The 27,715-nt window shown below is 49.2% G+C and overlaps 1 protein-coding gene across 1 annotated transcript; it reads right to left on the bottom strand.

Annotated features, from left to right (window-relative positions):
* Nucleotides 1-5,090: 5,090 nt before the first annotated feature.
* On the bottom strand, nt 5,091-27,268 carry SLC9A6 (solute carrier family 9 member A6). Its single transcript, XM_085060576.1, has 16 exons — nt 26,968-27,268; nt 20,781-20,980; nt 20,319-20,396; nt 19,602-19,678; nt 18,585-18,697; nt 16,903-17,008; nt 14,049-14,195; nt 13,724-13,824; nt 13,411-13,499; nt 13,080-13,193; nt 11,401-11,512; nt 10,886-11,039; nt 10,697-10,727; nt 9,416-9,495; nt 8,707-8,812; nt 5,091-8,404 (listed from the first exon to the last, which is right to left on the bottom strand). The coding sequence occupies exons 1-16, from the start codon at nt 27,227-27,229 to the stop codon at nt 8,129-8,131; spliced, it is 2,046 nt and encodes a 681-aa protein (XP_084916702.1). The 5' UTR covers nt 27,230-27,268; the 3' UTR covers nt 5,091-8,128.
* Nucleotides 27,269-27,715: the final 447 nt, after the last annotated feature.

Below are 27,715 nucleotides of genomic sequence, written 5' to 3'. Positions count from 1 at the left end.
TACACACTGCTCCTCGGCTTTCCTCGTTCTGCTGCATCAGAGGCACAGCAGGCCGCAGAGTCCAGGTATTAACTGTCCTGTTTGTCGTGCTCCAGAACCCCCAGCCAGACCATAATCCCCACCATCTCAGTATCCAGAGTCAGATCCACTCCTGGGGAGGCCAATGGATGCTCCTGTTCCCAGCCAGAGGAGCCAACACATCCTCTCTGATGGTGGTATATCCATCAAATTTTGCCCATGCTCCCAGGACAGCCCAGCCAGTTCATGCTGCTGCAAGCAGAGCAGCTCCAGTGCCATCTGGGCAGGACTGCCAGGCCCCCAGCTGGGCTCTCCTCCCAAGAGCGACAGAATTCAGTCTTGCCAGCATTGCCGAGGCCAAATGTTAGCTGTGGAATCTCAAACTAAATATCTGCAAAGCCAGGATGATCCATTTTTTCCAGGGAGTTTTTTCACTCAACCCCTACACCCTTGTCACGAGCACCAGCAGTCTATTATCAGCTCTGTCATCAGGGCACAGATTGCAGCTGAAGCAACAAGTCTCTGATGGAGCTGAGTTTGTGCCAATGGCCTGGCTGCTCTCTAGCAGGACAATAGCCCTGAGCCCTCTAAGGCATCTGACCCAGCTGAGGTATTTTATCGACAGCAAATATCTCAGCAACAGAGCTCCAGCCCGTGCAGAGCAGAAACCAAGTCGCAAGGGAAATTTGTTTGCCTTTTGTAAGAATTTGGACCTTTTTGTGTGAGCAGCAGACACAGCTCTGTGGTCCCAGGGTGGAAAACATAATCCAGACACACCTTAGGTAGTTGCAGAACTGTGTCACTTGACCTGGCTTGTCAGAGGAATCCTTGGTTTTGGACTTTGAGAAAAGGACAATAATGCAAATAGTGACCTCAGACCACTCAGACATCATTTAGCTAAACAGCTTTAGGATATTCAGGGTTATTTCAAAGTTAAAAATTAATGGCAGAGTACATGGACAAGGGAAGAAATTTGTGTTAAACCAGGCCCATCCGTCATTGAGATACACAGGCATTTCCAATTCTCTCTTATTGCAGATCTCAAAAGCTTCAGAAGCTGGGAGAATTCACAAAACATGTCCAAAGCACCAGTGATTAATATTAACTACCTGAGAAAAGGGAAAAGCAAGCAATGCTGCATCTCTTGTTCTCCTTCCTCGTGTACCTCTGGGAATTCTAAGAGTGAGCTGTATCACAAAAGAGCAGATTCAGCCATCCATCATCAAAGGGTGCAGAGGAGATACTTCAAGGCACTGCAGAGAATGAGGATGTGGAGACATCACCACCCTTATCTGCCTTTCAGGTTATGCCCTTGGAGCTGCTACACAGAAAACTGCATTTTGGTCCAGACCAGTGCTAGGAGGAGAAAAGACAAGAGAAAATTTTTGTTGTTGTCTCAGCCCTGGCATGTTTACTTTGCCAAGGGTTTCCATGCTCAGCCAGTTGGTGTTTTCCTATTCTCAAAGCATCCTTTGCCCTTCAGTGCCTGCCCTGCCCAGCACAGCACCTGTGTGGGTAGGCTGGCATAGCTACCCTTGCTGCTGCAGGTGGAAGGGCTGTACTGAGCTGACAGCTTTAATTTATGCACATTTTTTATCTTTGTCCGCATTCCTGGGAGCTTATGCACTCAGGAAAAGGAGCAATGTTCACACATAGCCTTAAAAGTAGCCATGACCACACCATTGTGGAACATGCAGGGTTAGGAGATTGCAACCATATATGGGCTCCTTGGGGCTGGAGCCTCCCTGGCACCCCTGGGAGGAGCACAGCTGGTGGAATTTCCTATGAAAGGCCAATTAATAAAGACCAAATCCTTTTGTATATACACATGTCTAAATATTGGACAACAAACTCAAGGCTTTGCTACCCCAGAGTCCTGAACCTTACAGGACTCCTGCACTCATTAAGAGACTTGTAGCCTCTGACCCAGGTTCTGAGTGCAGGGACTGTGAAGGCTGGAGAAAGGAAAAGCACCGAGATGGGCTGTGAAATGACTGCAAGTCCCAAAGGAATATGCTCCAGTGCCCCTGGTCCCCAAACACTGTTCTGAGAGCAAACCTGTAGCACTGAGTGGTGACAGCTGGAATTCCACTTTCCCTGGCTTTGGGCTCTCCAGTCACAGTCTCACCCCTACACCTCATCTCTGCTGCAGCCAACACACTGAGATTCTGCCTTTCTTCTCTGAGGTCCAGGAGGGACATCAGAGCCACTGTGCTGCTGTGCCACTCCCCTCTTAGCCATGGCAGGGAGCAGGGTACCTGGAGCCAAACTGTCCCCAGTGCTGCCCAAGGGGATGTACAGATGGCTAAAGCACCAGGTGTGCTGTAAATACTTTTGGGATAAATGACACACCCATGGCTCCCAGCTGAGCATGGGAGGTGGGAAGCAGGGGATACACACAGTGTTTGTGCTGGGCAGTGCTGTTGTGCTTGCACTGGACACAGAGAGCACTCTCAGTCCCTGGGTTCCCTCAACAGCTTGGCAGATTTTGTTAGGATTGCCAGAAAGGACACCATTTCTCTGTTTCCGTATTACTTGCCTTGTCTTCCAATTATTCTCCAATCACAGACACATGTGGCCTAAAGGATTTTTTGCAATTTGCTATTGTGAGATTATATTTGGGCCCCTTAGCATCCGAGAGGCACTTCCATCCCCACCTCCTCTCCTCACCAAGATGTTTCCCCCAGAAAAGTGCCCACATCTGGTGAGAAACACTGTTTTGCAGACAAACTGGCTGCAGACATCAGCAAAGCCTAGTGCTAGGAATGGCTTAGTGCCCAGGTGGTTAGAGACACATACCTGTGAGACCTGGGGAGCACATGGGGCAAGGTGCCCTTGCAGGCTCAGTGCTGGGTGTGAGGGGTTTGAACCAGCTCTGAGATGTATCAGCAGTTCCAGCAAGGGCTGCAGCTCATCTCTGACCAAAATTGATCCTGCAGTCATCTTGTGGCCACTGAGCTGAAATTCCTGATTCTTAAATCCTATCAGGGAGAAAAACAGCCAACAAGCAGCTGGGCTCAAAGAGGAAAACAAGGTGCAGGGGAGCTGTCTGTGAGCACCTCCATACTCCCAGGTGTTTGAGAAGCTGGTGGCTCCTGTGAGGGGCTCAGGGTGTCAGAGTAGTCAGTGTTTCAGCACTGTCTCCTCCTCCTCAGTCTGCTCTCCTTTGTGCTGATAAGGACTCAGCTGGATGGTGCATGAGGCAGGGGATGGGGAGGACCTCCAGAGCCAGGGTGGGCTGGTGGGTTCTGCACACCCCAGCCCTGCAGGGACACCATGGTGATAGACAATTACTGTCCTTTCCAATATTGCCATCTAGAGGACCCAGCAAGGACCAGAGCTTCTTGCAGGCCATGATGAGATAAGAAAGAAGAGTCAAAAACTTGCTTTTTTTTTCTTCAATTTTACCTCATGTAAATGCTACCCCAGCATGATGTGGAGATACAGAGCTGAGTGTGCAGAACTGTCTGTGGCTTTGGGCAGGCAATTTACAGGATTGCTCTAAAAACAGCCCTGTGATTTTTTTGAGGCTGTAGATACCCAGTGCTGGCCCATTTCCCAGAGCTTTACTGATCCCCACATGAAGGTGGACAGATGGTACTGACTGAGAGCTGCCCCTCATCATCTCAAACTGAAGGGAACTAATAAAACAGGGACTAATCAGCAAATGGCAGCTCTGTGCACCTGCCTGCAGGGCAAATCCCCCTCCCCAGACCATGCAGGGAACTGCCTTGTCTCTGCTTCCAGTGCATCTGAACAGCACCTATCCAAAATATTTTTGCATGGCTGGCATGACAAGCCAGCTCCTGGCACAGTAAACCCATCCCAGAGGGTGCCCACCTGCAGCTGCCTGTGCTGGGGGGGGGGGTGGATAAACACCAGAGGGTCCCAGCTACATTTTGGGTGCTGGGGATACCACTGACCAAAGGTGAGGGGCCAGAATCATACCTTGTTTCAAGGAAACAATCCATTTGAAGGATTTGGAGAGCTACTGCTCTTCTTCTGAGTGTTTGGGAAGGGGAAGAGCTGCTAAAAGGCATTTGTTCAACTGCTAAATGATGTCCTTGTTTGTTTTAGTTACATGCCCAAGTCTGACCCAAGCTGGGCTGGACAGCACGTATCCAGTGGGATTAGTGGTGTTTATTCCAACTGTCAGGATTTTGAGGTGTGAGTGTACAGTGGAATTAGCATCATTTCACAGCAAGAAAATAATATAACACCTTTGTCTCCTGTCCCACTGCTGTGACTTCCAGTAGCACAGGCCACCCACAACCAGTGTGACACCAGGCAAGCCACTCTCACTCGCAGCTTTTATGAGCTGCTGTCTTGGTTTTGGGACAGCCCAGCAGGACAGCTCAGGATTCACCACCCCTCAGAAGGACCTCAGTCCCTTTGGAAAGCAGCACAGTCCCTTTGGAAAGCACAGACCTCAGTCCCTTTGGAAAGCAGCACAGACACCCCCTTTGCTGCCCACTGCAATGGGTGGGGGATAAGGGTGTTCAAATAGGTGTCAGGGCTACCCTCCCACAGTGAGGCAGAGTGTAACAATGTGGTTTTACACCATTCAAGGGTTGAATGTTGTCCTTGGCGAACCAAAGCCCCCAGACAGAGATTCCTGAAGTTTTTGAGGTGCTCTCTGTATTGAAGGACTGTAAAGCATTTGAACAACTTGCCTTTTCAGCACAGGGCCCCAAGAAAAAATGGTACAGGTGGGAGTCAGAGGGCAGAATCACCAGCCAGGAGCCCAACTGCAAATTCCACAGACCCAGGGGATATAAATGCCTGGGAAAGAACTTTGATTTTAACACCCCATCGTGATGCCTCTGTGCAGATCCACTTACTGCCCCATGGCTGGGAATGAGCAGCACTATCCCAGCTGGATTTGCTGCTCCTGGAGCAGTTTTTAGCAACCAGCATCACTGCTCTCCCACTGTTCCTGCAAGGAAGGTGTGCCCCAGGAGCTGGGGTGAAGGCAGAGTGCACCCCAGCCCTCCAATCCTCAGTGCCCAGCATCTGTGGCTGCTGCCAAAGGTCATGAACAAACTGGTCTGAGAAGGTCGAGCGGCACGTCGTCACTTTGCTACAGATTTATTTCTGTGTGAATTAATGAAACGGTACACACAATTCCAAAAAAAAAAATAATAATCTTTTATAGGCCCATAATCCTTCTTTCACAGTACAACGCAACAGTAAAGGATTTAGTCAGTGTAAACAGAAGGTCCAATAGTGATCATCAGCTATCACAGATCAGCTGCACAAACACCACAGCTACGGGGTTAATGCCATTACCACACGAATTGACAGTACCAGTAGAAATCATAACTTTACCTACAATGCTTTTTCATGTGCAAAAACCATGAAAATTCAATTTACAGAAGAAGGGCACCTTCTCTAAATCTTCGTGGGGGCTGTAAACTGCCTCCCCAGGGCTGTCTGATCTATTTGGCAAAAGGTCTCAGGCCCTGATTCTCCAAGGTACCCTGAACTCCATCTGCAGCACAAAGCACCAGGGCTCTGCCTCTGCACACCAGGCATTCCTGTGTGCTCTGCTGCAGCCAGTAAAGAAAATAATCAGCTGAGGATGAATACCATTCATTTATGAAATTACTCCTGAATTTCAGCTTAGATTCATTCATTGACTAAGGCTATTCAAAACAGTTCTGGATATATTATATATGGATCATAAGGTAACCCATAAAATCATCATTGGTTAACTTTTTCTTCCTTTAATGTTCTAACTGAACTGTTATTGGTGTCAAAAGTTGAGGCTTATGGGTAATGTGTTGGCAAGTTTACAGTGAGTGGATAAATTACTGAAGTCAAAGGGTCAGAGAAAGAGAGGAATGCTACCTCAGCCACAGTAAAACATCACCATGTGGCCACGAAGCAAATTTGCACCTCAGCTGGGAATGCCTGGGAGGGAGCCCTGGGGCAGCAGAACTGTCCTGCACCTCCAGCTGCACCAACTCTGTAAATTGAATTCATAGTCAGGCTATACAGGAAAAAACAAGAGGTAGTTATTTATCATACCTCTTTGAAAAGGCAGAACGAACATAAAACAGGATGTAGAAGTGATGCAGTAAACCTAAAATCAACAGGTTCCTAATTTTTTTTCTTTTTTTTTTCTTTTTTCTTGTTTTTTAAACACATGAAGTTAAGTTACAGACATCATATAAAATGCACACTCACTTTATGGAATTCCTGCATAGTAGGAAACAAAGGCCAGCGCTAATCCAACAGCTTTGTTAACAGCGGGATGCCATTTACAGGTGCAAGGAAGATGCCCCCAATATATCCAAATATAAACAGAGCATTACCCCCCTTCCAGGGGAGACCTATGGCAACACTTACACATTTTGTTCAGAAGGAAAAAGAAAGCATTTTCTTGGGGAAAAACTGCCAAAATAATATCGTTTCACATCCATAAATTTAAGGCAATGTTACTTAGACCTGAGAAAATGAAAAACAAAAAAGTGTAAATTTATTTTCTCAACTATACATATACACTTCAAATTCCAGGATTTCCTGTCTCCTCCAACTCTCAGGTGGTGCTGGGGAAAACAGCCATGGGGACACTGCTCTGAGGTCTCAGGGTGAGATCCTGAGAGATGCAGAGATTGTTCCAAGGACAGCTAATGGGAGCTGTGAGTGCTCAGACTCAGCTTGCTCTCTTTCATGTATTCTCATTTTAAATACCTCTGTTTAAGCCCTCTGGAGAGGGTTAACTCCAGAATGGGTCTGTAGTGCACCAGTAACCCTGAAAGGTTTCTATAGCAAAACTGTAGATAAAATAGACAATAAAATTGCATACAGTAAATTTCCATGATTCCCCCTTTCCAGGAGAAAAAAGATGTCAGGGTTTACAGTTTCACTGCACCTTTAGCCATTCCCATAACTACAGAATAAATCCTTTAACACTAGCGTGGAATCACAAATTGTTCTGTGCTCTCCCTCGGAAAACAAAAAAAGTAAATTAAAACCAAAAATCAACTCGCAAACATTTCTCATTAAATGATAAGAGACACGAGAAAGGTCGGGTGGGGACTGCAGACACACAGCATGCTGAGGAGTTACCAAAGTGCAATGGTTTCTGACTCTGCGGGAGGACGGACGGACGGCTCCCCTTCAGTACCAGCTGGATGCCTCTGGAGAGCTCCGGAGGTACCGTGTGGATCTGTAGACCTAAAGCTCGAGTTTGAGGTTGGCTGGGCTCCACAGCCCCATGTGCAGCTGCTCTGCACACCTTGGCTACATCTGTGACTGCAGGACAGGGATTCACCCGTGCAAAGACACGGCCGCTTGCCAAACATGAGATTTAGTTGCCAAAAGAGGAATTGATGGCTGGTTGTAGAAAGCTGCTTGAGCCACAACTGAAAGATGGACTCAGACCTAAAATCTGTGCACGCCTGGTGTAGTTTCTGTGGGATCACCTCCTTCTCCTGAACACAACTACAGACACCAACCATCCCTCTTTCCTGTTCCCATCTGAGCAGCTGGATGCCTGCAGCCCTTGCTGTCAGCTTTGGCCAGGGTCTGCCATGAGCCCACTAAAGCAGGGCTTGGTCAGAGGGTCACTAAAAACCAGAAAGTCTCCAGGTTCCCACAGTGAAACAAGTTTATCACCATCCACTGCCTGGTGAGAGGGTCTGTGGGCAGATTTTTTGCTGGTAATTCAAACGTGACTATCCAAAGATCAGAGACCAAAAGAAACTCAACAATTCTCATCTGACTAGAAAGCAATTTCCACTGCTCACCAGCACCTCCCTACCCTCCTCTCCCAGGTTCAAAGGATGAACATGGAGTCACAGCTCCTTTACTTACCCGCTGGGAACTAAACCCTTCATCAAATCACACATTAACGAAGCTCACTGTGTGCAAAAGACTCTTACGCTAAAACAGTTCCACCCTACATAGTGCAGTCAACACAGTTTTTAACTTAAATTTGCAGCTTGTTCTTTACAAGTGCTTGGCAGAGAATATTTATATTCTTCTGACACCATATAAATAATATTTATACAGCTTAGACATTTTGAGACATGCATTAGACTTTAGGTAGTACATACTTCTTGATCATATATGCAAATATTACTGTCAATTAAACCGAGCAACCTTATGCTGCACCATGTCTCGCGTTATCCAGGACGTTTGACGGGGGCTCCGAATCGTCCATGGGCAGGACCAGGCGTGTTCCCCGGATTACGAGTTCATGGTCCCCAAAAGCCAGCTCCCTGTCCAGGGCATCCTCCGAGCTGTTGCCCACGAACCGCCGGGATGTGCCGCTGGATGCCACTGAGTCGGTGTTCACCGTGGAGTCCCCGTACGTCAGGCTGATGTCCCCGTCGTTCAGAATGAGGTCGGAGTCGTCGTCCTTCAGCTGCTCTTGATTCTGGGGAACAAACAGGAGGGAAGTGCTGTTAAACTCCTCCAGAACAGCTATTTACAGTTGCAGGGTGATGCTGACTGAGCAGAGGCAGAGGCACAGAGTCACAGACTCTCCTGCACCGTGACCAGAAACCAGACAGTACACACACATCTCAGAGCCCAGGTGACTCACACCACGCAGAATTTCTCTGCAGACTGTGTAAAAGGGCTCTCCCAGCTCTCTTTTTCCTGGTGCCAGCATCCAAAAGAGAAGCACAAGCATGTCAGATCCACCAACCCTGACAGAAAGGACACAGAAGGACTCACCTCATATGCCTGTGGGCTCGTCAGACACCGGGCAACAGGCCCACAGCACCCCGGGAGTGTGGTGGTCAGCGGGGGACCACTGTGTGTCAGGAGAGGCTTTAGATAGCTACAGAGAGGGTTAAGGAAAAAGGAGGAATGGGGCCGTGTTGGTGGGTAAAGGGGTGGGATGGCAGCACTGAGGGACTCGGCATCCTGAAGAAATCACAGAAACACAAGTGCCTGGAAGCACAAAAGCTGTGAGTGTGTGCAACAAGAATGCAACCAAACACAGCAGGACACTGTCCTGGTAAGATGCTCAGCAGCATCGCCTGCCCCATCACCCTGTGCCCCTCAGCCTGACATCACCCCTCCACTTACTCACAGCATGCATCTGGAAGGGAGGAGAGGCACAGATCTACCAAGAGGATTGCAAATGAAAAAATCCCCAGCCCTTCCTGCCCACCTGTCCCCCGGGTTGAGGACCCCCAGGATTACAGTCTTGGAGAGCCCTGCTTAGAACAGAGCTGCCACTGCATTCCCATGGATGGTGGGTAGAAATGGTCATTCCTCACAGTCACAGCCACGAGTAAGCACAAACCAAAACACAGCAATGTCACAGGAAAGGAAACACTGGCTCCTCTGCTAAGCAGGGAACAAGTCATGCTCCGAGTCAGAGGTGTCTGGGCAGTGGGATCTGACACAGCACACACTGAGCGCTGCTCAAGGATACTTGTGATCGAAGTTGTACCACATGCGGAACAGCCAAGCACTTTCAGCCTTCGTGCTCCTCCTCTCACTCTCTGGGACACCCTGTGGGAGAGCAAAACATTAAACAGGGGCAGGACAACATGCCATGACCTGGATCAGGGCCCATGGGACACTGGATTATCTCCAGGGGGCATAAAGAGACATAGACTTTCCCACTGCCTCTTCAGAACAAGCCTTTGGTTTGCTATGAGAATTAAGGACATTCACACCACTACAGGCTGAAAGTCCTTCCAGTCCACACTCTGCATTTAGCACCATTCAACAACCTTAGGGAGGTGGTATCAAGGCACAGAGTGAGAATTTCGCTGCTAGAACCCTCCAGTGTCTGGCCCCAAGGTTTAAAGTGCCTCAGAGCCAGCAGCTGCATCCAGACATCACATTTAATAGGGACTGACAGGTCCAACCTCCATCAGATCTCGCCTGAGATTGCTGTATGCAAATAATTGTGTGTTATGGGGACTCCAGGCTTCCTTTTAGTCAGAGAAAAAAATATTAAACTGTATGGAGGGGACTATGAATACAATTACATATTTCATAGAAATCTGGCTTACAAATTTATAGCTCTGAGCTGCCTGTCACATTTGATGCTTTCTCTCCAGGAGGTGAACAGCCCAATAAATGGCTCTGAATAAAATGCAGAATCCACACTGAAACCAAGGAGAGCCCCAGCCACAGCACAATCAGGCTGCAGATGCAAGAATGAGGCAGCTGGAGCTACCAGGCAGGAAAACTCCCAAGGCTCTGGGGCTCCAGCATTTATCTCAATGTGGCCAGTAGTTCCGGGGCTGCCACACAACTACCCACAGGAAAAGAGGGTAAGGAGGGGTTGAGGGTACCCCTGGGTAAAAGTGGGGCAGAGATCCAACATAAAATGAGGCAGTAAATGGTGTTTCTGTACTGCCCCAGACACTGGGGTGAGGCAGTGCCCCCACATCATGCTTGCTTTGGGGTTTATTTCAAAGCCATCAAGGGAGAGACCGAATCTATTGCAGCAGCAACATGGATTGACTAAATAGTCCAGCATTACTTCTGTGCCCTTCTTTCCAGCTGAGCCAAAATAAGGCTCATGAAAACCAGAAAGCACAGAAAAGCTGTGACTCCCACTGACTGCAAACATGGGGAACTAAAAACTCCTGCAGCTGGAAGGAAGCAGAACACAGACAGGCATTCACAGGGTTGGGATATAACCCCTGCCCTGAGGGTGCAGATTCCTCTGCAGAGGTGCCCAGCAGTGCACACTCACCACGTTCTCCTGATCTGCATCCACACCAACCCTGCGAGGAGAGAACAAACACAGCATCACACACAATGCCAGGGTGCAGCTTGGGATCTGGGGGGAAGGAGGGGATCTCCCTCTGGTCTCAAACCCGAGCACCTTGAGCTGGGAGCAGGCTGGGGGGGACCTGCTGAGCCAGGGGAGCCCCCCACTCACCGGATGTTGAGGCAGGACAGCATGGCTGTGGTGCCCCCACCAAACACCCACACGGTGAAGAAGACGATGAGCAGGGTGGTGCTGAACATCATCTGCCGCGCGTACGTGGCTGTGTCACGGATGGCCAGGGCAAAGGCCATGGCTCCCCGCAGCCCTGAGGGAAGGGACAGCACAGCAGTTGTGTCAGCTCCCAGCACATGCCACCCCATGGCCAGCTTCCCACCCGGGGTTTACATCCTGATGCCCCTCTGATGGGATATCCACCACCAGAGGAGAACAGTGATGATTTTATCACTGCTCTTTCCCAGCCCAGAGAGGCAAACCTTCCTCCTGCCCCACAATCAAAGCAGGGCAGGAGGAGCTCATTCCCACACCTCAAAGCACTTTTCCTGCCCAGCTTCCCTCCAGACATTGTCCATAAGAGATTTAGAGTAGAATAAGGAATATTTCCAGGTTCTCAGGGGCAAGGAAGTGCCAGTGGGCCACATGGTCAGAGGGAGGATGCAGTAACGTACCAGCAAACATCATCATGTGCTGCAAATTCGTTCCGATCTTATTTCTTCTCCCCAGATTCAGTAAAAATGACAGTGGGTAAATATTGGCAGCTCTTCCCAGGAAGATAGCAAGCTGTATTTGCACATGTTAAGGAAATTGCTCTTCCTGTGTCTCCTATCACATCCCACCTGCACGCAGTGCCAGTTTCTGCTGCCCAGCGGAAACTGGGAGTCACAGAAATGCCAGTGCTCTGGCTGCAAAGATAATAACAGTGCAACAGCACTGTGGGAAGAGCAGGCTGCTGCCTCACTGAAACACAGCACACACTGCAATTCAGGAATACCATACAGAGACAAGCACAAATAAACAAGGGAAATGATGAAAGGACGTGTTAGACAAGCGAGAGGAGAGAAAAACCACCACTTCCCACAGTATGCTCTCCACTGCCAGGTCCATTTTGCACCCCAAGAATTGTCTTCTGTGAAGTTCAAGTTATCACAGCTATGACAACCCCTCTGACACTCCCCAGCACGCCACACTTCACAGCTGGGTTTGAAGCTTTAAGCCAAGTCCCATTCCCAAAGATTATTCAGCAAAATGAAAGCAGCAGCCGTTGAGAAGGAGAAAAAAAAAAATCTAATACTCTTTCTGTTTTCATAGCCTGCGAGATACAAGAATCACCAGCTCCTTCATATTGCTTTTTATCTTTGAAGCCATGTCTTTTAATACCAGCACCCAGATGGCAAAAATAATCTTGGAGCCAGTATTCAGCACAGCCTTGAATAATATGGAAAATGCTTCCAGCTTTTATGTTCTTTCCTGAACATCACAATTTGCATAAGAGACGTATTTCATGATCTCTCTCATGAATGAGCTATTTCATCAGTGAGTTAGCTAGTTCCCACTGAAGAGGCACAACACAAAATTCCAATGCAACTGCCCAAATGGCATTTCTCTGCTCTCCACCCTCTTTGCCCCATAGCAACCCCACAAAAGCTGATTGTGAAAATTCAGCTGAGCCTGCTGCAAACCCAGGGGCCAGCACTGGCAAAAATGTTTTGTTTATCAGTATAAACTTGCTTCAGTGTTGGCAAAGGGTGAAAATAATTCTGCACGTTGAACTGGCTTCCCTGTCACATGAAAAAAATTCCTTCAAAATCCTTGTTTTTCTGAGAAATACCAGGGCCCTTGTTCCCCTTAGCATCAGCCTGCAGAACAGGAAATCCTTTCTCATGATGTCATTCAGAGGCATCTACTGTAGCTGTAACTGTGCTGTTTGACCAAAAAAAGGCTTTTTTCAGGGTTAACCAAGTGCACCAGCAGAGAAAAGAGGAAATAAATGGCAAAACCAGGCAGCCCCTCTTTGCAAAGCCCCTGCTGGTGCCACATGACAATGCCTGGCACTTGGCATCATGGTCACACTGAATGATGAGTCCCTGCAGCAGCTGATTCGGATGCCCACGAGAGGAGAGAAGACAGGGGGAAGGAAAAAAAATAACAGAAAAGCTGGAAAAAGAATCTCTGTCTCCTTAAAATAACCAGCAAAGGCACCACTACATAGCAGAAATTCCCTTTTAAAAATAAAGCTAGACTGATTGAAAAAAAAACAAACCCACTCATTTGAATGAAAAACACAAACTGAGAATGAGGCACCTCTCCCTTTCTTTCTTTGTCTTATAAATTAGGCTCCAAAGGATACGAAGGCTCCCACCACAAAGGTGGGGTTAAAAACATGGTTCTGGAAGGTGAACAGTGCAAGTCCCATGTAGGAGAAGATGAAGTTTTCTGCCAAGAAATTCAGAAGCTCAAACAACTGAAAGAGAAAAACAAATTAAAAGTGAGTTAGACACGATACAGATGTAACAAGAAAAGCATGTTACTCCATCCATCATGCAATAAACACTTCTGCAGAAGCAACCCCTGTGAAATGCAGCTGTGGAAAGACAGATGCACCTAATTCTGGCCAGAGGGAAGGAAAAAATATTAAACTTGAAATTCACAGAGGCTGAAGGGGTCTGAGGAGTTCTCACCTGCTTAGTTCTGTGCTGGGACTCTGTAGATAAGTTGTTATAGGTATAATGGGCCTGTGTGATCCCACAGAAGAGCACAGCCACCACACCTGGGGAGCAGAGCATCACATTAGAGTCCTGGTCAGATAAAGGGAGGCAAGCTGCACCCCAAGACTGCAGGGAACCTAATTCTAATCCTAGAACCCAGAATCATTAAACTTCTGCAAGCAGAGGGAGAGCCCTGGCTGCAATCAATACTGAGTCAAACAAAATTCAGTGGCCCCATCATCCCTGCAGATCTCCATCCCAGGGGCAGGGCTGTGCTGGAGCTTGCCTGTAAAGCCACACGCTTCAGCCAGCAGGAATGTGCTCCAGGACATCAAGAAGAACAAGCCAGTCTCCAGCAATGGGAACTCCCGAAGTTTGGTGAACTTGGTGACGTTGCAGATGGTTAAGGACAATTTGGAGAGACATCAGGCTAACAGCATATCAAACCCAATTGTGTATCACAGCTACACAGTCCGCCCCTAAAAAGGCTATGGCACTGTCATCCATTAATTTAAGAAAAAAAAAAAATTAAACATCTGAGTGAAACACAGCCCAGCAAAAAAAAGATGCTGTTATGTAAACACTTGGGGAAAAAACCAAACAGCGAAAAGGATATTAAAGCTGTCACAACTCCAGTAGCTGCTCCCATTGCAAAGGATCCACTGAATATCCCCAGGAAGATGCCGATGGATTTGAACATTGCTGTGACATCAAACGTGTGGCTGTTGTCACCCGCCGGCTGATACGCAACTATTGAGCTGGAAGAGGAGGGGAAGCACAAGAACAAAACTGCTTAGTCTGGAGGCAGAGGCACCTCACGGTGCTCCACAAGCCTTGCACAGTGCTACAACTGCTGCAAACACCAAGCCTGAGGAACCAGGGAGACACAACACACTGCAATCCCCTGGGATCACAGCATGCAGTGGCTGCACAGCCTCCCTGTCCTGTGGAGTTTGGGATCAGCCACCCCAACCCACCCAGGCCTGCCTCTGCTTTCACTCCTGGACATTAGACAGCATCAGACCAAACCCCTGTCTCGTGTGATGTGTCATTTATGGTGGTGTTTGGGGGGTTTGGCACCAGCTCTCTGTAATGCCAGGAGCTGTGGGACCACAAAGCATTCCAGTGGAAAACTTGTGTTTCTCCACCGAGGCAGCTGATGTGAACATCATTGACTTCTGATGTTGACTTCTCCATTGGTTGCTAATTGAGCAAAAGAGATGCTTGTGAGGCAGGAATTACCCCCCACTAAGCTCAGATGCCTCAAGTAGCTCAGATAAATCGTGGTTTAGTCACTCATTTCTCTCAATGGATGCTACAGGGAATCTAGAGCACCAGCTCCAATGTAGACATCAACCCTGGAGACATCTAACATCCGTGGAGATGTGCATCTCAGCTGGGCTGCCTCTGCCTCTGAGCTTGAATATGGGAAAAGGGAAGCCAGGCTGAAATCAAAGGCATTCAGAGACATAAAACAGATAGAAATTGTCAAGAAAGATAAAAGCTATGAGACGGCTCATGGTCCTGGGAAGCCAAGGGCACCCATGTGAAAATGTAGCAAAAGAAGGAAACAGCAGAGAAAAAGTTTGTAACAGTATATAAACATGACGCTTTCTGTACAATAAATGGGACTTTGCATGAACCAGGCTGAGTATCCAAATAATTCACTGACAATTGCCTTTTACACTGCAAGCTGCAGATTTCTCCATTCACCAACCCCATCTTATACTTCTCATTCACCAACATGCTCTTATTCTGGGGTTTCAGGTTTTTTTGTTCGTTTTTTAATCCAGAATGGTTCCATTTCCTCTCCACAACCAACTCTTTGGATGTTGGTTTTGCATTTTAACCTCTTACAATTCTCCTTCTGGTTTTGCTTTTTGCATCACTAATAAACCATTACTGCCAGCTGCCCTTTACTTCCCCTGTCCCTGCCCATGGGGCTCCCTGTGGTGTTTAATTCCTGTGAATCCTCTCTTTGGAAGGAGCAGGTAGAGACCCTGCAGCTGCATTTACCCCCCTGCTCCCAAACTGCAGCCCTGGCACCTCACTGCCCACCAGCTTTCAGTTCTGGGTTCAGTTCCTCTTCATCCTGCAACAAGTTCCTGCTGCCAAGCCACACCAGGCCAAGGCAGGAACAGAAAGGCACAGATCCTGCTCCTTAAGCACAGGAACAGACATTTGTGCAGGGCTGAAAGCAGGGAGGAGAGGAGCCTTGGGGCACCCAGACCTGGCAGAAGCCACTGAAGAGCCCAGCTCCTCATCCTCCCTTGTCTGCAGTGCTGAGGAAAATAAAATAACTGCTGAGTGAACTCGGAGCTGCTGCCTTGGTGCAAATTATCCTGTTTTGGGGAGGGGGTGAACTGAGCTCAGCATGTGGAGAGAGGAAAGCAGGAAATCAAAGCAGCAGCTACAGAGATGATGCAGTGCAAGAGGCAAATCACTGTGAGCAGTGCCATCACCCACACGTGCTGAGATCCACCACAAATTGCATTACTCTGAAGCTGAATCCACCCACTCCCAACCAGGACCTCCCAGCACAGGCTGGACCACCCCATCCCCTCCTCACTCATGATCACTTCTGAAATGCTATCTGGCTGTGCAGCATTTCCTCTCACACCAGCAGTGACACAGCCAGCAAAAAAGCCAGAGTGAGCAACACAAAGAGTTCCAGAAACCTCAAGAGAAACACTCAATTCAGTTAATACAACACACAGCTCACAGTGTGTTACTTGCTGCCTCCAGTGAAACCCACACAAGCAGCACGCTGGAGTGACAAGTATTCCAGAAATATTTTCTCCATTAGTCTTAGCTATATGTTAAGCTGTCACCATTGCAGGTATTATATATTCCCAAACGAATTCCCATGATGACAACACAGTGAAAATGCAGATGAAATACGTCCTGCATGCAGAGGACATAAAATATTAAAGAATATAAAACATTCTTTAGAAAGGCAGCAAGTTTCCTGTGTGTTCAGTCAAGGGCATTAACTCCAGCTGTAAGAACATTAACTCCTTGAAGTGGGGAGAGAAAGGAAACAGCTGCTTCACCAGCTATTTCCACCTAAACAAAAGCAGGTATTTGTGGATGGGAAGCAATGCAGGTAGGAGCAAAGCCATCAGCACTGGGTTTCAGTGGTATCTTGTGGCTGAAAAGCAGACATGGTGCTTTTCCTGTTTCAGAGTGACATAAAAACTTCCCTATGGTGGGTCAACTGATCACAATAGCAAAACAAAACTATCCATCATGTAGGGGGAAGTTGTAAGGACAACTCGTAATCCCAATTAATAAGCAATTAGGACATGCATCAGAAGGTCACTACAGCTTTTTGGGACACTTAAGATGCTTTTGCAAACACCCTGTGAAATGTTCCTATTTCACAGGAGCAAGGCTGAGTGGCTCCCCTCAGCTCCTGACAAGTAACATACATAGCAATTCCAAATAAAAGCAGAGGACACTTACGAGGAGAGCACTATGGCAACGGCATCGTTGAGGACGCTTTCGCCAAAGAGAAGGGCATACAGCTCAACATCGACCTGGAGTTCATGGAATATGGCAAGGACAGTCACTGACAAATAGAAAAACAGAGAGACATTCAAAAAGGTGCTGTTATTTCAATGTAATCACAGACAGAACGTCCTTTTTAGAAAGCTGCCTTCCTGCACATCTGTGCCACTGCTGCGACAGTGCCAGCTGCCCCCCGTGCTCCCTTTGATAGCCTTCCTTCTGCTCTTTCAGATTTGGATTTGATTCATCATTTCCCTCCTCCTTTTAGTAAAACACATCCTGGCCTATTGAATCTTTTGCAGGCAGACAGAAACAAACTCTGCTCTGAGCTTCCCAGGGTCTGAGCTCATGGGCTGGGCCATGGTACCAGGCTGGCATGAGCCATCCAGCTGTTGGGATGACGCTAGCTTGGAGCACCAGGGAGAGCCTTCCTCCACCTGCAAAAGGCCACAAGGATCAGGCTTGTCCAGGACAATGACTGCCTTTTCTTTCCATTCCTGATACTCCAAGAGAAATCCCTGAGCTCAACACACTCTAAGTGCCAGCACAGACCTGTAACATTTCAGACCTGACTGGAAATAGCCAAGCATCAGCTCAAACCCCATGTGGGAGTTTCTGTGATTTGTGGCCACATGGCAGAGATCAGAGTTCCCTCAAGCTCTTCCATGATCCAGCAGCTCCAAGAAGATAATGGAAAGCAGCAGGTTTTGCAGATCAGCCTTGCAGAAAGACCACAACATCCAAAGCAAGTAAGATGTAACACATGGTGCCTTGGGCACAGTTCAGGCTGAGGCTTGAGCCAATTCCAATCAACTTCTGTGAAAGTCTTTTCAAATGGCACTCAGGGCACACTGAAGGGGGTTTAACCCATGTATGCATGGGAAAATGCTCAATTTCTACCTGTGAAATCTTTTTGTTCCTATTTCAAGTCCAAAAAAGGGACGTGACACTGACAGCTTGTCTGCAGCATTTCTAAGCCTTAAAAGATTTCCAGCTCTGCTCAGCAAAGGGCAGGAACAAAGAGAGGCCTTTTTGTGGTCCTGTGTTTTCACATGAAGTGAGAGAATGCAAGTAAACAGCTACCACATGCAAGCAATCGTGAACAAAGTTTAATTCAGTTGGGCAAGGCATGTTTTCCATGGTTTTGATTTATAAAGTGCATCAGTAAACCAAGATGTCACTACTGCCTTCAGTAGTGCTCATTAAGGTATCTCATTCCTAATTTCAATTAGATTAGCCCCTGCCAAAACCCAACCAAACTGGAAGCAGGAGAAAAATCTCTAAACTAACTAAAACTATCAACTGAACCCTTTCCACATTTATGCATCTTGTTCTGCATCAGCTGCTGGCACACAGTGGCAGAGACACAATGGTCCTGCCCCAAACCCCAGCAAAGTCAAGAGAGAGGCTGTCTAGGACTTCACTGCAAACAAGGATTCAGGAAAGCAGACGTTTGGAAGCTGTATTACAACTGAAGAAAATTAAAAGGCAGAGAGACAAATCTGATCTCTAAGAATGTCACAAATAAATTAAGCTCCAAAATTTGGAAGGAGGGAATTCGCAGGGGTTTCAGACTTTTTTCCCCTTTGTCCCACAGTTCAAACTAGACCAAAATGTAGAAAAAGCATGTAACATACCTGGGTCAGTGGCTGACACAATGGCCCCAAACAGGAGGCAGTCAGTGAAGTAGAAATCTCCCCCAAGCTGCCCAGTGACTTTCATCAGTGCCACACAGCCATAGATGACAGAGCTGGGGATCAGAAGAGGCAATTACACATCTCTAAAATGCATTAAAACAAGATTCACAGAGGCTCAATTCCCCTGAATTTGTCAGATCAATGCTATCCAAATGCCAGAACACCAAAGAACTGTATGGGATGGACTGAGCCTGGTGAGACCCCAGGCCATGACTTCAGAGGTGAGTGCTGGACCACACACACCAAAGCACCCTCCAAACTGTGGTCCAGTGGTGAGGAACTGGGACCAAAACTCCTCCAGGAGCACAACATGGCTAAAGAAAAGAAGCAGCCAGGCTCCTGGGGTCTCACAATCACTTTGCAGTGCTGCAAATTAACACAACTCAGTGAGGTGACCTTGGCCTGACTCTGAAATGGCCTAAACTTTCAGTGATGAACAGATAATGCAGATACTGAGTTTGCTTGAATCCATTGCACTCCAGTAGAAAACACCCTATGCCAGCCTGTGTGCTACTATCCAGAGCAGGAATCATCCAGCTGCCTCTGCACAGAAGGATAAATAATTTGAAACACATCTGTGCTCACTGGACACCTACCTTTATGGTCCTGCCCTCTGCTCTTGTGTCTCAAGTTTATGAGGGCTTATGCCTTCAATAATTTGAAGTTGCTGATTTTTCAAGACAATCTTCAGCAAAGTGTGAAACTTTCCTTGCAATGAATAACTATTCTCATGGGACGCTGAGATGCTGAGAGAGCACTATGCAATTAGACAGCAACCACACTGTTCATGCAGCAGAAGTTTGGACAGTAAATAGTACTATTTGCTGCTGCTGAGCAGCAGTAGCAGAGCCTGTGTGACCTTTCGGGGCTGGAATTAGCAGTTTCAGCTCCAGGCTCAGAGCACTTTACCCAAGCACAGCTCAAACCCCTGTGGAAGAACCAGCTCCATCTACTCACCCGATCACCAGGCAGGAAATGGCAGTGCCAAGGAAAGCATATGCCAGGATGGATCCCAAGTTTCTGAAGAAGTGCCTCTAGCAGGAGAAAGAAACCAAAAACTGAATTATATTTTGCTAACAATTTGTTTCAAGCCTACACAGGCACCCAGTGTCCACAGCAACTTGGACCCTGCTCAGACACCAGGAGCTGGACAGGCACAGGGCACCCAGCAAAGCATAGTGCCAGACCAGCAGTTAATGCAGCATTAATAAACATGAATGTACCATTTTCTCATACCTGTGCATTTAATAAGGTGCTATTCCAAGTCCTGGGAACTGATTTCCTAACCCAGCAGCATTCCTTTTTCCTTCTCCCGCAAGCTAAACTGCATCATTCTCCTCTCCTTCCAAGTCAGCATTTCAGAGAGCTGCTGCTTTCTAAAACCTTCCCACACTCCCATGTGCTCAGAAAGCAGGGATGGCTGAAATGGCCTGGCTGACCTCAAAAACCCCTGCTGGACACAGCTGAAGTCGCTGACCCCTCCTGGGGCAGAGGGGCAGACGAGAATGACAGGGGCACTCTCAGCTCTGCTTCCCACAATCCCACATTTTCTGGGGGAAACCATACCCACCCCCACAGCCTCAGCCTGCTGAGCAAGCATTAAAGCACTCACAAGTATTAAAAATTCTCTGGAGGCAGAGGAATTAAAAACATCGGCACTGTAAAGGCACGTACCCTTTTCAAGCTGTAGCCTGCATAAAATATGATGGGAGGAAGCAAAATGTTGAAGAATACTTCAGGATCAAAAGTCACCTGTTAAGAAATAAAAAAAAAAAAGGCAACAATAAAATTATTTGTCAAAACTTTGCAAGACAAATAAGAAAACTCTGCAAAACACAAATAAGAAACTAATATATGGAGGAAGCCCTGTACCTCACCAGGTGAATACTGTTGGGTCAATGCTGAGGATGTGTCTGGGATCTTCTGGAGACAAATCCCAGAGTCTAAACAGCTTAAATTAAGATCAGCTAAAACTAGAGTTTCATTATATTGTGTCCAACGTATAATTTATGGCTGATCACAGTCACAAGTTTAGAAAAAAATGAAATAAAATCACTTAATCCAGCAGATCCAGGACCTGTCCCCACGAAGGGAGTGGGAAGCACCACTCACCTCTCCAGTCACTGCCTCCCTTACCTTTCTCAGCATCTCATTATCCTGGACGTTGTTGAGCTCCTGGGCACTGATTTCCCCCTTCAGGGTGTACTCATAGAACTTGCCACTGACGTTCACCAGCAGGGTGGCAGGGCTGGTCTGCACCTGGCAGCTCAGGGTCACGTTGTTGACATCACTGGGGACGTGGATGCCATAGCGCAGGACCACGCCAACCAGGACACCTGGGGAGGGACACAGTCTGTGAGACAAGCCATGGCAAACCCCCAGATGACCCCTCTGAGCATGGATGCAGCACCAGGATCCTGACCCTCTGCTCAGCTGCTGAGCACAACCACCAGCCCAAGAACTGCCCGTGTGAACTGAACCATCTTCATCCCCCTTCAGCCAGGCAAATGCTCTGTGCTTGTGGGGACTTTCTAACACAGCCATGGGTCCTGAAGGATTTTAATTACCCAGAAATCAGTCAGACCCTCCCTCCAGTGCAGCAAACAGCCAACATTGAGGGCATGCTCGGTTTTTTAGGGTGAGCACTCTGGCACAGCTGGGAACTGGACCAGGTGCTGCTCACATGTACCCAAACTGTGCCCATTGCACCTCAACACCTGACATTGATACATTAAACTCTTCATTTTGGCAGGGATTAAAGACAATATTCAGCAACCACCCTGAACACTTTGAGGCTGTAGCACCATACAGCCTCCTCCCAGCTCTCCCCATTTTTATAAAACCACATTTTAAAATATAAACATATAAAACTGTTTCCCAGTCCAGGCTGACCCCTCATATCTACTCCTTGCCCCTGCAAACTTCAGCTCTGCACTGCAAGAAGCAGCCCCAGGACAGCCCCGTGAGGCAACTCTGCCTCCAGCTCAGCTGCTACTAGGGGCATCGTGGGGTTAATTTGCAAGTCAGCAATTTATAAGGCATTTTTCTTTTGTTGTCTGAGGTCTCGAATCCAGATCCAAGTGTGTTGAGTATTCTCCTGGCAGAGTGTTTTGACATCTGCAGGCTGGGGAAGAGGGGTGTCCCACAAGACACCTTTCCATGTAGCCTTCAGCACAAAAGGGTTTGGAAACTCCTGGATTGAGGCAGCCCCGAGCTGCCACAGAAATCCCAGACCTTAACCCCATCTCTGAACCACACGTTTATGAAAAGCTTTCAGACACGTGGGAACTAAACACAGACCGCAACGCTCTGAAGGCTTCTCCATTTGCCTCCCAGGATGCTCCTGCTTCCTTACTGCTGCCTTAATTAGGACCTTGCTCTGTGCTTTCCTACAGGCAGGGCACAGCCCTGACTGATGGCAACACCCAACCCTTCCTGTGCCATCACTGCCAGGGAGCAGAGCCTGGCCAGGACACTGTGGGGCAGCTCATCCAGCATCTCCTGCAGCCACTGCCTGGTCTGCCACCCACTTTTTGACTTCTCCTCCCCTGGCCACAGTTTTTCCAGGACAAGATTTGCTGGTTTTCCAGATGGCCAGAGGAAAAGTACCCACCTCCCATGCCGGGGGGTGCCACACACAGCAGGGCAACCCAAGCACACCCCCAGGCCATGAGCAGAGGCAGAGGAGGTGGCTGCACACAGTGACCACTGATGACCCACCAAAGGAGCTGGACAGACCCAAACCCCCCATCTAATATGGCATTTTGCAGCACAGGTGAGCTAAAAGGTGAGCTACCAATGCTTTTAAGCCATGCACCATCAACCAGGTGCTCACCACTTTGGGCTTTATCTTGCCCTGAATCACCTCAACAGCAGCAGAACAGTTCCCTCTGGGCACAGCCAGGCATGGTCAGCTCCAGCAAGGAGAGTTTAGGGCATGTCACACTGTGCAGAGCAGCTGAGAGCTGCTCTTACACCACCACTTAGAAGGGACACCAAAAGGAATCCTCTAGCTCACTTTTCTGCCAGCCTCTGCTCCTGTGATCTTCCAGTGCTCCAGAAACAAAAGTATAGAACGAAAGCAAGGATGTCAAGCACATCAAGATGCCACAGCACTTATTTACATGAGCATGTGGCAGGGGCTGCATGGCACCACAGCAGTGGGACAAAACACCCCATTTTCCTCTCACCCAGAAGATGCTGATTCCAGAGATACCACAGGAAATAACCAAAACCTTTATCTCATCCCTGGGATAAAGAGAGTATCAAAGGGTTGTTTACATCTGCTTATGGCTGTTAAGGTACACCATACTTTGCAGCCCTCCAGAGCTACCTGGGGTGATTTCTAAATAAGTATTTTCTTAAAACAAAAGTTGATTTCAGAACCCCATGCAGGAATCAGAAACCAGCAGCTCAGATGCAAGGAAACCCACCCAGCAACCCTCCAATATCTGTGCTCAGCACTGTGAGATGAGGCCCCATAGGAGGAAGGAGGGACAGACAGAAGGAGTCACAGCTGAGAATTCAGAAGGGATCCTGACTCACCCACCTCTCCACTCCTAATCCCTGTTCCAGAGCAGTGCTACATCTGATAGCACCCCTGCTGCTCTGCCATCTCCTCATCCGGGCAGCTGCTCCTGGCCCTGCATGCCAGCCGAGCTCCAGACAGGCCAAATTCCCCCTCTAGCCAGGAATGGGTTAAGGAAAAAGGGACAGATAAACCTACAATATCTGCCAAAGAGCCCTGTTTGGGAGTCCCAAAATCAGGCTTTTTGTCTTGCCCACTAATAGGCTGCCTGGAAGGCTGCCAGAGCTCCCCAGATCAGGTGGGGAAACACACCCACATGCAAATACACAAATTGCTCCTGGGCACCCCGTGTGACCCTGCCAGCAGCCCCTGACACAGGGACACCATCAGTTACCTGCAGGTAAACCATCCTGCTGCTCTGCTGGAAACCAATTATTCCACCAACACTAAATGACCCCACCAGCAGCCCCTCCTGCCCCATGGTGGATCTAATCTAACCAACCCTCCCCACCCAACAATGCTCACTGCAGGCACTTGGGACAAACCTGACAAGGTTTTCCAGACACCAAGTCCAGTCCTGAGCTCACACTCCCTGGACCAAGCCCAGGGGACTCTGTAGGTGCTCCTGGTTCCAACAGGCTCTTAGGAAATGGTTCAGACTCTCCTGGCACTCTCAGGGCTGCCCCAGCAGCAACCTGTGAGCCAGTATCGACTTGCTTTTGCAGCCAAAAGTTTTACAAAACTGAGCCCTGGGAGGGAGCTGAGCTGAGCTGAGCTGAGCAGAGGGAACCTGACACCAAGGAAACTGCCAGCCGAAAGCTGCAAAGAGTTGAGAAGCTGAAGGCAAAGCCAGCAAATTAATTGAGTTCTTTTATGCAAAGTGCAAGAGATTATTTTCATTGCATTTCTCCCAACTTCATTAAAAAGAACAAAAGCCCATGGGCTTTTTTTTTAAGGTGCTGTTGAACATTTCCGAGGTAATGTTTTAAATGGAGACTAATATATTACCAAACCCAGCACTTAACAACAATGCAAGCAGACAGGATCCCCAGGCGAGCATTAATCTGGACAGCAAAAGGAAAGAAAACTGTAGCAACTGAAGACAACCTGACAACAAGCAGTTTAGACACAAAGAATCCAGGGGCTAAGTGGGAACAAGTACAAGGAAACTAAACTTCTAGAGAAGCTTCTCCCACACCCACCATCAGACTCTGAGAAGAACTGAAAGAAAATTGTTCAATTAATCATCCTAAATGCTGAGTACCTCAGATGTGGGAACCTCATTTTAAACACTGGAATGAAGCTTAAGGGACACTAAGCACCTACTGTCTATCACTGTGAAATTACTCCAGCCAGTGTCCAGCTCTTGAACATCAACTCTGAGCTGACAGTGTGATTTGCAAGACAGAAATTCAGCTGGAGCACGATCTTGTAACTTCCAGAAAAAACAAAGACAACATGGAAACTGATGTGTTTTGCCAAAAGAGATATATGCAAAAGTTTTGACTTAGTTGTTGTTGGGTTTTTTAAGCAGAAAAAGTCAAGCTTTTGCAAAGTGCTTCTCTTGCTCGGATTTCAGGGTCTGTTTTCAGCCCTTCCACGTTTTCAGTGAACTTCCTTGGGGCTAAAAGCATCGCAGGGAGCCAGGGACAGTGATATCTGCTTTCTTCCCTGCAGATTTTAAGCTGTCACTGTAAAACAACAGCACCTCACCACTCCTTGGGAATTACACATCCCTTTTCCTATGGCAGCTGCCACTACCTGAGAAGCAAATGCCAAAAGCCTTGATACCAGGGAAAACTTGGGATTTTCTGCATGATCAGACAGGTGACATTACTGATTTCACCAGCAATTCTCTAAGCAGTCTGCAGAAGAGCAGACAGAAGAGGTGCATTTTATGGATTGGCAGGAGACTGAAACGACCCAGGCTGTGCTCTGAGAACAAAGTGAGCACTCAGGTAGGTCAGGCAGAGAGGAGAATCAAGAGGAAGAAAGCTCCAGGAGAAGAAGAACAAGGTTAAGGGCAAGTGTGAAAGCATGAAAGGAATAGAAAGTCGCATGTCAGGAGTTCTGAGGCAGCAGGAGAGGGAAGACCTTCCTTGCTGGAAGCATGTATTCCCACAGCACAGCTCCTGTCCCAGGAGGTCACCATCCCTGCCCTGGACAGAAATGTCTGAACCCTTCTGAGTGGTGGCTGGAAGGAATCTGAAAAGGCAGAGCAGTATTTTGTGCCCCTGAAAAAGCAAACCAGCATTTCGTGCCTCTGGGCTGACGCAAGTGTCTCCACCCCTTCATTTGGAAGGACACTTCCAATTAACTGAAACTTGGGATCAAAAAAGCCAGTGGCCCAAAGAGGTCAAGTCACAGCCTTCAGATCAAAGCTGTCTGCTGGGTGGGGGATTCTGCCATTCTGACTCTGTGTGGTCACACATCACCCCCAGCCAGCAAGGGCCACACAGAGGACAGACATTAACCACAGCACACAGCAGGAGATGCCTTCTCAATCCTCCATTCAATTTGTATCTAGGAAGAATGTATCTTCCCTAGATACATATCCATGGCCATTTAATCACTTCACCAGCGCAACTCCTAGTCCTGCTTTGGTTGAACTCAAAGCCATGTTAGATAACCCAGGGAGAGCCACATATGGCCCCTACATACAGTGATTCAGGCCACTTCACAAGGCCAGGTCACCTCAGTAAGTCACAGGCCACGAACAAAACCCAAATGTCTACAGCCCCACTCCCCTGACCCACAGCCTCACTCCACTTCTTGCAGAACACCCACAGGGCTCCTCTCCAAGACACCCTGTCACAGTGGGAGGAGGAACTCCAAAGGCAGAACTTGTGCACACAGGTCCCCAGGCAGCAGGACCTAAGGCTGCTGGCTCTGAGCATGGCAAAGGGTGGGAGCATCCCCCAAATGGCCTTTCCACTCTTCTTGGACAGCTTCTGAAAATTCAGACACTCTAAACATAGTGAGTAACTGTAGCCTGTGGCCCCAGCTTGTGGGATCACAGAATCACAGAACGATTTGGGTTGGAAAGGGACCTTGAAGATCATCCAGAACCAACCACCCCCTGCCATGGGCAGGACACCTTCCACTAGACCAGGTTGCTCAGAGCCCCATCCAGCATGGAATGCAAGGCTCCTGACCTGTGCAAAGTCTCTGACCAGTACAACGACTGCTCTGTGCTGCCCCAAGTCCCCACTCTCAACCCTGGAACAGGTAATTGGGACTTGCCAGTGCTCGGTGACGTGGTAACCCATGACCCTGCCAGTTTCACCCTGTGAGGCCGTCTGGAAAAACCCAACCAGCTCCTCACTGCCAGAGATTTGGGAGTAACTCTGCCCTCGAGAGCCCTCCACATCTCGGGTTTGGAAAACAACCAACCCTCCCTCCAGCAACACCCAGATAAGGCTCAGCACGGGGCACACCAGAACGCGGCTGTCCCGGTGACACAGCAGCGTCCAGCTGCACCCACCAGGGGATGTGTCGTGTCCCCCGCACCCCTTCGCCCACCAACCAGCCCTGTCGCAGCCCCTCGGCCAGGGGCTGACCGAGGGAAGAGTGGGCTGCTGGTCGCCACAGGTGCTGCCGTGGCAGTGGGCGGCCAGGCGAGCACCCAGCCCCGCAGCTGGCCCAGCGGAGCCGGGACCGGGCGGGATGCGCTGCCGGCGCTCGGGGCAGCTCCGCACGGCTCTGCCGGGCAGGGTGCGGGAGGCGGGGGATGCAGGCGGGGATGCAGGCGGGGATGCACGCCGGGGATGCTCCGCGGGGCGCGGCGCCGCTCACCGTAGATCATGGCCAGCCCGGTCTCGTGGAGGAACCGAGCGCGGCGATGCTTGAAGAGCCAGATGGTGAGGATGGTGAGGGTGAGCAGCAGGATGAAGACGAGCAGGTTGGCGCTGTCCTGACGGTGACTCTCCTCCGCCGCCTTCTCCGACACGATCTCCTCCTCCAGCGCCCCGGGACGAGCCGCCACCACCTCGGCGGCCGCCGCTCCCCGCGCCCATAGCCCCGCGGCCGCAGCCAGCAGCGGCCCCGGCCCCGCCATCGCCCCGGCACCGGCCCGGCCCCGCCGACACCAGGAAGCGGCGCTGGGCGCAGGCGCCGGGGGCGGGAACAGCGCGGGGAGCCCGGATAGGGACGGGCCGGCAGCGAGCGGGGAGCGCCCGGAGCCACGGAGCGGGGACAGCGGGGACAGAGAGCGGGGACAGCGGGGACAGCGGGGACAGAGAGCGGGGACAGCGGGGACAGCGGGGACAGCGGGGACAGCGGGGACAGAGAGCGGGGACAGCGGGGGAGCAGGGGAACGGGACAGGGGCGGCCCTGGGGAGCTCGGAAGGGAGGGGAAGGAGTGCCTGGAGCTGCCAGGGGAACGGGATGAGCCCTAGGGAAGGGGATGCGAGGGAGGAAGAAGGGGGAAGGTGGGCAGGGTTCAAGGAAATGTGCAGGAGGGAAAAGAAATCGCCAGACAGACTGGTGCGAGGTAGTTTAGCACAGGAGCGGCTGGGTGCTGTGTGTGCGGGGTGCTGTGCAG

This window comes from Lichenostomus cassidix, chromosome 4A, assembly GCF_008360975.1.
Source record: "Lichenostomus cassidix isolate B80296 chromosome 4A, HeHo_3.0, whole genome shotgun sequence".
NCBI lineage: Eukaryota > Metazoa > Chordata > Aves > Passeriformes > Meliphagidae > Lichenostomus > Lichenostomus cassidix.
Note: the sequence above shows the minus strand (reverse complement) of the source record. Positions and strands in the feature narration are given on the sequence as shown.

What these genes read in the sequence shown, in the direction of transcription:
- SLC9A6 (XM_085060576.1), bottom strand. Translation starts at nt 27,229, where the DNA reads ATGGCGGGGCCGGGGCCGCTGCTGGCTGCGGCCGCGGGGCTATGGGCG. An exon ending in CCCAGCACAGAACTAAGCAG is followed by an intron (nt 13,194 to 13,410) that starts GTGAGAACTCCT and finishes TTTCTCTTTCAG; the next exon opens with TTGTTTGAGCTTCTGAATTT. An exon ending in CTGTCCTGCCTCAACATCCG is followed by an intron (nt 10,728 to 10,885) that starts GTGAGTGGGGGG and finishes CTCTCCTCGCAG; the next exon opens with GGTTGGTGTGGATGCAGATC.